Consider the following 13,008-nt stretch of genomic DNA (forward strand, 5'->3'; position numbering starts at 1 on the left):
CATGTATCCTGACTGGGAACTGAACCAGTGACCCTTTAGTTCGCAGGCCAGCATTCAATCCACTGAGCCATACCAGCCAGGGCCTTTCTTTCTCTTTCTCTCTCTCTCTCCCAACCTTCTTCTTTCTCTAAAATCAATAAATAAATTTTTTTTAATTTTTTAAGATTTTATTTATTTATTTTTAGAGAGGGAAGGGAAGGAGAAAGAGAGAGAGAGAGAAACATCAATGTGCAGTTGCTGGGGGCCGTGGCCTGCAACCCAGGCATGTGCCCTGACTGGGAATCGAACCTACGATGCTTTGGTTCGCAGCCCGCGCTCAATCCACTGAGCTATGCCAGCCAGGGCAATTTAAAATTTTTTTTAAGAAAATTAATTTTATTTCCTATTTATCTGATTCCCCTGGATCAATTTCAAAAAAAAATTCTAAGCAATACAACACATCATGAATATTCAGCATCTAAACAGCATTTAGAGACCTCAAGTTTTAGTGTTATCCTACTATGATCAAGAATAGCAATATTCATATGGCATGGTATGCAAACACTGCTCTGACATTTTCCGGTGTATTTATACCTGCAGTCTGTTGCTTTAGGAGGCAAAACATAAGGAAAAAGTAGTTCAGTAAGTTTCCTTAAATAGTGTAATTCATCTCTTCGACTCCTCAAGGCCACATGAAGCTCTGGACCATATTCTTCTAAAGCAGCTTGCTGTAAAAACTCTGTATTTTCCACTATAAATACAAATAAAAATAAATATTGAAAAAAAGTTAAACAACATTAAACAACTTTGGCCATTTCCACTAACAAACATTTTAGTCATTCTTTTCTTAACCTTCCTTTCTTTTCATTATGTATTTTACTGGGAAACTTTTCACAAACAAAATATAAAAAAGTAATTTTTCCTCTTGTCTAGAAGTTTTAAAATTTTATAATAAAACACCTTTTCCCCCTTGGCAAACAAGAATTTGAACTGATGTCACTACTTTACAAATTACAGTAAACAAAAGCAAGTATTTTTTTAAAGTGGAAAAAACTACAGAAAACATCTAGCATACACAAAGCTTTTGTTATCAAATGTATATCCTCTGCAAATACAAAAAAAAAAACCTTCTTTTTGTCTGTTTGTTCATTCTTTTTTTTATTCATTTGTTTTTATTAGTGTTCCAGTACAGTTGTCTCCAATTTCCTCCCACCAATCCCCTCCACCCCAGCCATCCCCACTTTCCACCCTTGATCCTGCCCCTCTTTGGTTCTGTCCATGTGTCCTTCATACATGGACAAAACCCCTCTTCAAATTCTTGTCTCTGTTTTCACACCAAAATCATTTGGGTAACTCTTTTAAGCAACTACAATAAAAAAAATGGCTTCCCTGGTTGAATATGCCCAGAATATAAGGACAAAAGAGGTACAGAGGAACTGTGTATGGTAGAACTCCACAAAGATAGATTACTTAATAAATGTTGATATTAACTTATGATAAAAGTTATATTAACAAAGTTTTCTTAAAAGCACTAAAGTAGTATTTTAAAACTTAAAAGTAATAGTATTGCTACTTCTTTTTACAGCCCTCAAAAGCCTAAGAGAAAAACAAGGGTGCTTTCCCCTATCTGCAGGTTGTGCCAAGTTTTAAAATCATGGAGTCTTGAAGAAAATCTTAACCTTAATTCAAAAGCATTTATTTTTTACTATTTACTCCTATTTTTAATGAAAGAGAATGCAAGCACATTTACTTAAAAAGCCAACATATACATAATAATGTGAGTAATAAGTAGACAGATGAAGGTTAGCTATACCAGAGTTACAAAAGCAGGAGTGGCAAAGAAGGACAGTTTTTACAAGACATGCATTTTATTTTATAATTAGGCAAATATGTGCAAGCATTTTCCAAGAATTTGGGGTGCTGGTCTTTTCAAAATTTATGTTATGAGCAGGGATTTAAAATAAGAAGACTAAGCTATGCTTTAGAAACACGGAACAGACTAACAGCTGTATGAGGGGAGAGGGAAGGTTGAAAGAAAGTGAAGGGAATAGTCAAAGAACATATGAAAGTCCCCTGGTCACAGACAATGAATGGTGAAGGTGTTGACTGTGAGAATGAGGGACAGGAGGGGTACAGAGAGGCAAAAGAGAAAAATTGGTATAACTGTAATACCAATAAAATATTGGTATTGAACAATAAAATATTTAAAAGGGAAAAAATAACTTAAAAATAAAATAAGAAGCCTAAGTTATGCAAAATCTAAGCTCAACTTCTTTACTGATATGATCTTGAACAAATGATATATAATCCCTTGAGCCTCAGTTTCCACATCAATAGTTATTGAATACTTATGAATGCTGAAAAGATGTCATTCAAAAGTGTGTAAGTAATTATAATATCTGATGTGATTAAGCATTCATACATAATAAACAAATCACTAGATTGGAATTTATTCAATATCTGTCATACATGAGAGATTTTTACAGTTCAAGGTAATGAAAACATAAAGGAATCAGGCAAAAGATTAAAAGAATATAGAGGGGGAAAGAAACTTTAACTGAGAGTATAAGCAAAATATAGATGCTGGAAACTGAGCATGTATTTATCCCCACTATTCACTAGTGTATCTACTGCCTAACCAGTCAGCAATCTTTACATCACAAAAGGAAATGCTCTTAGAATCTATGACAAAGAGACACCTTCAGGATGAAAGACTGAATCTTTCTGCATAATTATTTACTGAATTTAAATTAAATCAATGCTAAATATATACACACATACACACATATATTCATTATTTCTTTTTTTTAAAGATGTTATTTACTTATTTCTTTTTAGAGAGAAGGGAAGGGAGGGAGAAAGAGGGGGAGAGAAGCATCAAATGGGTGGTTGCCTCTCATGTGCCCCCAACTGGGGACCCAGCCCACAACCCAGGCATGTGCCCTGACTGGGAATTGAACTGGTGACCCCTTGGTTCACAGGCCAGCACTCCATCCACATCAACCAGGGCTATTCATTATTTCTAAGGGCCATGGAAGTACATACATAAATAGAAAACATCAATATAGGGTGGGGCAGAGTAGGTTTACAGTTGTGAGTATGCAAAACACAGTGTTTAGTCTTGTATTATTATTTGCTACTGTATTATGTGCCATAAGAACAACTGTAAACCTATTGGATTGGCCCAAAAGTCCATTACATGTTTTCCATACTATGGCTCTAGTAGCACTTAGTTGTCTTTAACTTTATTCTAAACAATTTTGTTAGACTGTATTGGGACAGCTGTCATATCAGCATGCATTTAAAAAAAAAAAAACTTAACAAAACTAGGGAAGTTTTATGTAGCCATTTTAATATTAGAGATGGAGGAAAACACAACATTTTAGGCATATTATGCTTTACTATTTCAAGAAAGGTAAAAATGCAATTGAAATACAAAAAAAGATTTGTGCAGTGTATGGAGAAAGTGCTGTGACTGATCACATGTGTCAAAGGTGGTTTGTGAAGCTTCTTGGTCCTATTGACATTTTGGTCAAATAATTCTTTGCTGCGGGGTTGTCTTATGCATTAGAAAATGTTTAGCAGTACCCCTGGCCTCTACACACTAGAAACCAATAGCAGGAGATAGCCAATATACTAAAAAAAATCCAAATCCATTAAAGTTATTGGTGAAAATGAAAAACGTGTCTTTTGTTTTAAGGAAAAAATGTATCGGACTTTTTGGCCAACCCAATACTTCCATCCCACCCTATGTAATCCCTATTCTCAAGAAGCAGATTAAGGAGAGAACACCAAGAGAGGATGAATATGAATGAAGAGATGAACCCTAAATTATATCCTGAGTTATAGACAACTGTGGGGCCAACAAATTTAGAGAACTAATCACTAATCAGAAACATCACTCCCATAGAGACAATATAATTTGGGGATTTTATTAAACTTACCAATTCAGCTAAAAATAAAAAGATGATTCCATTTACTCATAGTCTAAGTTCAAAGTGTCTGTCTTTAGAACAAAATAAAAAATATATTCAAAAAACTTCTCCCATACAAAAACCTACACACAAATGTTTATGTCTTTATTCATAATTGCCAAAATTTGGAAGCAACCAAGATGTACTTCAATAGTTGAGTAAATGAATAAAATGTCTATACAATAGAATATGACCAATAAAGAGAAATGAGCTATTAAGCCATGGAAACACGTGGAACCTTAAATGCATATTTCTAAATGAAAGAAGCAAGTCCAAAAAGACTATCATATGATTCCAACTATATGACATTCTGGAAAAGGCAAAACTGTAGAGACAGTAAAAAGATCAATGGTTGCTGGGGGTTCATGAAGAAAGGGGAGGAGGGATGAGTAGGGGAAACACAAGGAATTTTTAGGACAGTAAAACTATTCAGTATGATATTGTAATGGTGGATAGATGGCATTATGCATGTGTTAAAATCCATAGAATAGACCACAAAAAGAGCAAACCCTAATGAAAACTATAGACTTCAGTTAATAATGATGTATCATTAGTATATCAACTGTAATAAATGTAGCAACTAACACAAGATATTAATAATAGGTTGATGGAGGAAATACATGGGAACTCTCTATACTGTATGCTCAATTTTGCTGTAAACTTAAAACTTCTCTAGTCCTGGCTGGGTGGTTCAGTTGGTTGGAGCCATTATCCCATACACCAAAAAGTTGCAGGCTTGATTCCCAGTCAGGGCACATAACTAGGATGTGGGTTTGTTCCCCAGTCAGGATACAAATGGGAGGCAACCAATTGATGTTTCTCCCTCACATCGATGTTTCTGTTTCTTTCTCTTTCTCTCTCTCTCTCTCTCTCTCTCTCTCTCTCTCTCATCAATAAACATATTTTCAGGTGAGGATTTAAAAAAACCTCTCTAAAGAATAATATTTACTAATAAAAAAACCACTTTTCCTATTTCTTTAACAGTAAAGTAACTTTAACAGAATGGCTACAACAAAGTTACTATCTTCTTCTAATGTGTTTTTACCAGTAACAAGGCAATAATTTTAAAAGTTCATTTTTTAAATTTAACAATTACATATTCACACTATTCCACTTTTTAATTATGTTGACGTAAAACTATGTTTACTTGTTATAACATTGTAAGGTGAACACAGAAAATATGTTTAAATATATAATTAGAAATGTTTCTCACACTTGAGGAATGATTCATACCAAAGAATAAACTAACAATTTAATTTCAACTCTGCCTTGTACATAATTTTCCCAAAGGTATTCTGATTATATTCATTGATATTATGAAGGAGGATAAATTGGTTTCATGCTCAAATAACTTTGGGATGTGCTGAATTAAAGTTAAAGCTATTTCTTTGCTGCAGGACTACTCAGAGAGTTTGGTATGCTAGTACTTACTGGGAATTTCCAGAAGGGGAATATAATATGTAGTAATTTATAGAAAATATGACCATGAAACCTCTTCTACATGGTCATCTTGCATAGACTAGTATTCTGGCCCTGGCTGATGTGGCTCAGTGGCTCAGTTGACCTAGTGCCAACCTGTGAACCAAAAGGTAACTGGTTCGATTCCCAGTCAGGCAGGGCACATGCCTGGGCTGCAGGTGGGGTCCCCAGTTGCGGGGTGTGCAAGAGCAACCCATTGATACATTTCTCACACATTAGTGTTTCTTTCCCACTCCTTCTCCCTCTTTTCCCCTGCTCTGTAAAAATAAACAAAGTCTTTTAAAAAAAATTGTTTTTAAAGAAAAAGAATAGCATTATGCAGAAAACACTGGGAAAACACTGACAAAGAATACCAAATGCAAATACAAAGAAACTCAGTTTGGCAAAAAACTAAGTATATAGCATGAAACTACTTTGTTAAAAAGGAACATTTCAGCTTGATCTGAGAGCAATGAAAGTCCTAAATGAGATTTTACTCATCAGTCAGAAAAAAAAAATTGCCAAACACCTGCTATGTGTAAATCATGACTGTATAAAGGGCAAGACACACATGAGAAACTGCAAATAGGTCATCCTGGCTAAAGCATAATACACAGTGAAACAAGAGTAGATCAAAATATTTGATCAGATAGAAAAGGGTTTAAAAATACAGTTTAGACTCTACAGCAGTCATTCGTTTTTGTTTAGTAGGAAGGTAACATAAGAATTGTGAAATCAACACAATAGTAATATATAGGATAGGCAGTACATAAGATAGCTCAAAACTGTGAAATCATTAAGGAGAAAGGAGAAAGAGATGTGAGATAAACCTCAGAAGAAGTAATGAAGGCAACAGACTATCATTCAAAAAAATACAATAGTGATCAACAATATATAAAGTAAAGTGTACTTTAATTTTCATAAATTCTTGAATTTTCACAATCACTTATATGGTTAACAAAATATTAAAAATATTTCAGGTTAAAAATACTCTCACAGTATTTGTGAATGTATCAATTAATGTACTAGTACTCAGATATTTAAGGTGAAAGTTGGTGTATAAAAACAAAATCATTCAAACTTTGTAGTAGAAAACTGTATTACCTTTCTGACTGGCTTTAACTATCACCTCTATATGCTTCATTGCTGCTTTTAATAGTTTCTTGGTTATAATAGATGGAATATCCACCTAAAAGAATTCAACATTAAAATAAAACTTTTAAAGTAATTATCACTAAGTTATAATGGCAAGAACAAAATATACATTTAAAATATTGGAACATATGGTCTTAAAAATTAGAGGTATTATTTGAAATCTTTTAAAAACAATTTAAAAAGCACTTTATATTCTTAGATCATACTAACTATAACTTCAGAGATTTTTTTCTACCACAGTAATAAAAATACCATAATATGCATAACTTGTAAACCAAATTTTTCTTACAAAATATCTGTATTCATGACATTTCTTTAATGTGCTTTAAATGCATGCAAGGAAAAATCTCAATCTTAAAAGGGATAAAAATCTTATTATCCCTTTGAAGCTATAAACTTGTGTTTACTAAGGTTACCTGTAAATGAACTTTTTCATTCAGCTGACAAGCTAAATCCTGGTTTTAAGATATATGAAAGCTTTCTATTAATAATATTAAGTTTCACCATTCCCCAAAGACATTTTTCAATTTAAAGGCTGGAAACTGTAGTGACTATGATAGTTTAGTGAGAAAGTGTTGAGGGCTTATATGAACACACATAAAAGAAACAAAAAAAAAGTAACTAAAAAATAAACTGCAAATAAAATAAATCACCAAAAAGCATGTTTACTGGACTTTGACATTTGACAGACTTATCTTCCATTACCAAACTCAACATTATCCCTTTATCAAAAGCATGATGAGAAAATTTTATCACGACAGTATTAAGTTTTGTAAACTTTTCATTATTTTTAAATTATATATTAAAGAGGAAAAAAATCACAAGGTGATAAAATCTAATAAGCATGATGGATCATAAACTCCCAATTTTTAGGGATTTACTAATAAAATCCAGAGCAGCTTACATATATCTTTTGCCTACATAAGATCACTTTTTTTTTTAAAAAGACTTTTCTTCAATTTATTTTTAGAGAGAGGAGAAGGGAAGGAGAAAAAGAGAGAAACTCCCTCTCCATATATCTCTTGATATGCAAGAGATATATAGATCAGTTGCCTCTCACACATCCCCATTTGGGGACCTGGCCTGCAACTCAGGCATGTGCCCTGACTGGGAATCGAACCTATGACCCTTTGGTTCACAGACTGGCACTCAATCCACTGAGCCATACCAGCCAGGGCTATATAAGATCACTTTCAGTAAGAGGGGTAATTTTTGCTAGTAGTATGCCTTGTTGCATAACAACATTACTCTTCATTTTTCTCTGGCCTCTTGGTACTCAATGATTATAAATTATTCTCATATTTATCAGATAAACATGTTTTAGCTTTCAAACATTTTATAAAATCTTGTCTTCTAAGGCACATGAAAATTTTCATATGTAAGTTGCATTTTAAAGATTTCAGTTCAAAATCAAAATGGTAAAATAAGGGGTTTGTCACTCAATTTTAATTAAAAAAACACACACAAGAAGTGTTGACCTTAAATGATTCATTGTTTTCATTATCCCCAAACTGCCAATTTATACTATTCAGTCAATGGTATGAGGATAGAACATTGTACTAAGAATATGATGGCTCAGGACTAATCCTTTGTCCATTAACTATCTATGGCACTTGGACAAAGTTACTAACTTTTTATAAAAATGAGTATGATAATGACCCATTTATTTCCCAGGATAGTGATACAGACAAAATAAAAGAAAGAATACACAGCATAACAACTCAAACAATATTTGCAGCCCTGGCTGGTGTGGCTCAGTAGATTGAGTGCTGGCTTGTGAACCAAAGGGTCACCAGTTCAATTCCCAGTCAGGGTACATGCCTGGGTTACAAGCCAGGTCCCAGTGCATGCAAGAGGCAACCACACATTGATGTTTTTCTCCCTCTCTTTCTCCTTCCCTTCCCCTCTCTCTAAAAATAAATAAAATCTTTAAAAATATATTTGCAAATTATACACCTGATAAATATATAATGAACACTTACAACTCAATAATAAAAAGACAAAAAACTCAGTTAAAATGGGCAAAGCATTTGAATAGACATTTGTAAAAAAAACTGATACACAAATGGCTCATAAGTAAATGAAGAGTTGTTCAACATCATTAGCAGGGAAATGCAAATTAAAACTGCAATGAGAGACTGCTTTACAACCCACTACTACGGTTAGAACCAAAAAGTGAGATAACAACTAGTTCTGGCAAGAATGTGGAGAAATCAGAACCCTAAAACACTGCTAGTGGGATTGTAAAATGATACAGTCACTTTGGAAAGCAGTCTGGCAGTTTCTCAAAAAGTTAAATAGTTACCATTTGACCCAGCAATTAAAATCATAAGTACGTAGATAAAACAAATAAAAACATGTATCTCCCCTCACCCTACCCAAGAAAAACTTGTATAGAAATGCTATGGCACCATTATTCATAACAGCCAAAAAGTGAAAACAATCTACAGGTCCATCAACTGATGGATGAATAAACAAAATGTGGTATATTCACACAACAAGATGTTATTCAGACATGAAAAAGAATGAGGTACTGATACATGCTACAACATTAATTAACCTTAAAAACATTATGCTAAGTAAAAGTAATGAGTCACAAAAGGCCACAGATTGTATGTGGTCATTTATATGACATGTCCAGAATGGACATATCTACATAAAAAGAAAACAGAATGGTGATGGGCTAAGGCTAAAGAGATGAGGGAGAGGGGACTTATGACTGAAGGGTATGAGGTTTCTTTGGGGGTGATATAAATGTTCTAAAATTGACTGTGGTGACGACTGCATAACTCTGGGAATACTCAAAAAACCATTGAGCTGTACACCTTAAATGAGTGAATTTTAAGGCATATAAAGTATATCTCATTAAAATTGTTACCAAAAAAAGTACAAAAAGCATACTCCAAGTATGAGGTACTATGATTTTAAAAATCACTTGGCTATCTCAGAACCTAATGTAGCAGAGTTCTTCTATTAATACCTATTGGTGATTCACTGTAATGAATCAGCTTTTTGATCAATTCATTTTATTGACTTACTCTAAGTTACAGTTAACTATTTTATAATCAATTGATATTTCTTACTAAATCTTTTATTTCACTTAAATTGTCTACTATTAAATTATTTACTATTGTCTCAGAACCTTTTTAAAAACAGTATGATTAATGTTTATCAACATTTGCCTATCTACAAAAATAACAAATGCACAATGCAGTAACAATGGTGAACAGAAAGAAATTCATGGAAAGAACCAAATAACAGCATCAAATTACCACCATAATAAAAGTTAACAGTGATAAGGATATGTATGACCTTAATATACAATATTAACAAGCTTTCATATGTGGGCTTTGTTTTCAAAATGGAAAAATGCTTCATGTATTATCTTCCAGTCCATTCCCCTTAACTACATAAGGTAATTTCCCATGGAAATAAGTACTACTCTACAGAATGGTTTTTCATGACTGGATAAGATTCTATAGTTGGCATGTATTATACTAAATAACCAACAATCTTATCATTAAATAAACAGTTTTTCATTATACTGAAATGAATTCTTGACATATATTTTTACATAAACTGATTATTTCTTTAAATTATTAAAAAATATAATTAAATTTGGGAGTATAACATTTTAAATCTTTTATCAGAGATTCCCAGAGTGCCAACGTTAAGAGTTATACCAATTGGGATTCATACTTGCACTGGCCGTTCCCCCACAATAACCATTACTAGATGGTATCATTTTTTTTATCTTTCCCAATCTGATAGGCAAAAGAATAGTATCTTATCAAAAAACTATATTTATTTCATGAGACAATGTAACTCCAAGTATTCATTGGCACTTTGTTTTTGTGAACTGCTTATTCATATTTTTTGCATTATTTTTCTACAGTAGTTGACTATATTGTTCATTTCTACAATTTGTATAGAAACATTTAACAAGATTTATCTTTACTTATTTAATAATAGCAGAGATATTATACACCAATTTACTGTCAATATGTTCAATTCTATTGAAATGACAAGACAGTAGACAAGTATGTATACCTACAACCGATACGGTAAAAGAATATCTGTAGGCAAAGACCCAAACATACACAAAGCGTTCAAGTGTTTTTTAAAAAAGTAAATCATAATCATTACCATTTATACAGTAAATTCATCAAAATGGAACATGACTATTTTCTTTATAGTTGCCTTTTTATTTCTAACTGCTACAAACCAAGATATCCAAGCATTAAAGTAAATCTGATCAATGAATCAAACAAAAGTCACCCATTCATCTTTTAATCTTAAAACAATGAAAAATGAAAAAAATACATACAGTATAGGATAAAGTAAATAAAAGATTTTTAAAACTCTCTTTAGTAATCATAAAAGTCTCAAATTTCTCATTATAGTAATCATAAAGGTCTCAAATTTCTCATTATAAACATATACCTTGTGAATCCTTCGAATTAAGACAGATGCAAAAAATCGTAGTGTAATCCTCAATTCATCAACAAAGGACTCATCATCTGTTACATCCCTTCAATTAAGAAGAAAAATAAGCATTTAGAAATTCAGAGAAATACACAGCTTCGTTTTCTAGAAACCAAAGAAACCCTGGCCAGGTAGCTCAGTTGGTTAGAGCACTGACCCGACAAAACAAGGTTGAGGGTTCAATCCCCAGTCAGGGCACATAAAACAATCAATTAATATATAAATAAGTGGAACAAATCTCTCTCATCTATCTATCTCTATCTCTCTCTCCTCCTCTCCTTCTTCTCTCCTAAAATCAATTTTTAAAATCAAAAGAAAATAGAAACCAAGGAAAGTCTAGAGTTTCCTGTTTTATCTATATACTTATGCTATTTTTCTTTTAACAAATAATATATTACATTACAGAATAAAAGACAGAACTATATACAGAAGAAAATAAACATCTCCAATAGTCTAGTACCAAGACAATCACTATTAACTAAATTGTAGTACATGAGGTCTGTCTGGAAGAAGTGTAGCCATTACTAATATAACAAGAACAGTTTGCACGACATCAATGTAACCTGGCAGCTGAGGAAAGTGGACTGGAATGTGCATGTGTGAACAATGACAACTTCACTGTAATAGTCAGTGGGAGCAGGAGAAGCTGTTGAGTGAGCATGTGTACTGTAGAGCCATCACATTCAAAATAAGTAAGCCGAGCAATGAATCTGCATCAAATTTTGCATTAAGATTGAATCCTCTGCAGAAACTATTCAGATGATTCACGACAACATACCCACTCGTGCATCATATCTTATGAAGAGTTTTTGGCAAAACGTTAAATCACCCAGGTGACTTAGACCTGCTACACCCCAGATTTGGTGCCCTGTAACTTGCCTTTTCCCAAAACTAAAATCACCTTTAGGGAAGAGATTTCAGACCATTAAAGATTCAGGAAAAGACAACAGAGCAACTGATGGCGACTGGGAGAACTGTGTGAGGTCCCAAGGTGCCTACTTTAAAGGGGACTGAGGCATCATTGTCCTGTGTACAATGTTTCTTTTACTTTGTATCTTCTTCAATAAATGTCTCTATTTTTCACATTATTTGGCTTGATACTTTCTGGACAGACCTCAAAAATTTCCATGTAGACATCCATATGTATAGTCATATTTTTACAATACCAAGATTATTTTCTAAGCATCATCAAAGAAATTTCTAAGAAACAAAACAAATTATAATTTTGAAGAAGCAATAGAATTAAATTCATATATAACTTTTACTTAGTTTAAAATATTTATAGATTAATAATATAAATTAATTCCAAATATAGGGGAAAAAAGTGTTTCACTTGAAAAAGAAGAAACTGAAATTCAAACTTTTTAAACAGAATGACCCATGGACATGAACTGGGGGTTGGGGGGGAATGTTGGAGGGAGGGTAGTTGCAGGGTGGAGGGGAATAAAGTGGAGGAAAAAAATGGGACAATTGTAATAGCATAATCAATAAAGTATACTTAAAAAAGAAACCTCAAACTTTTAAAAAAAAAATTTAACAATCTTCTTCTAAGGAGGTACTTTTCATTTTCCTGAGGTCTTGAAGTCCTTAAAAGAATTAGGACACTTCTCTAATCAAAGTAAGAAAGAAAAGTATGTGTAATGGTGATATCCTGAACTTGATGATGGTGCTGTTAGGTCCCTTGGTAGAATTAAGGGAGATAATTTTACCAACCATCTTTCCCAGGTAAGGTGATGTTACATCATCAGTAGCTATACTAAGAAAAAAATACAAACTTTAACATTTAGAAATATAGATTTTATGTCTGAAGGGCCATTACTTTAGGGGTTAGGGAGGAGAAAGTCTACACAGCCATTAGTTTTATTTAAATGGCAAATGCCCCATATTTAAGACAGAATCCAACATAAAAATTTAATTTACATTCCTTTTCAGGGAAATATGACACATAAACTGGATA

General features: G+C 32.9%; 1 protein-coding gene across 4 annotated transcripts in view; it reads right to left on the reverse strand.

Moving 5' to 3' along the window:
* Nucleotides 1-13,008, reverse strand: part of SNX14 (sorting nexin 14) — an 88,788-nt gene that overhangs the window by 51,371 nt on the left and 24,409 nt on the right. For all 4 annotated transcript variants that reach the window (XM_045842796.1, XM_045842794.1, XM_045842795.1 and 1 more), the window contains exons 6-8: nt 11,010-11,097; nt 6,516-6,600; nt 574-730 (exon numbers count right to left, since the gene is read on the reverse strand). In XM_045842796.1, coding sequence (XP_045698752.1) covers nt 574-730; nt 6,516-6,600; nt 11,010-11,097 — 330 coding nt within the window. The remainder of the gene's footprint in view (nt 1-573; nt 731-6,515; nt 6,601-11,009; nt 11,098-13,008) is intronic.

This window comes from Phyllostomus hastatus, unplaced genomic scaffold (genome assembly GCF_019186645.2).
Source record: "Phyllostomus hastatus isolate PE091 unplaced genomic scaffold, TTU_PhHast_1.1 phas_contig_40, whole genome shotgun sequence".
In the NCBI taxonomy this organism is placed as follows: domain Eukaryota; kingdom Metazoa; phylum Chordata; class Mammalia; order Chiroptera; family Phyllostomidae; genus Phyllostomus; species Phyllostomus hastatus.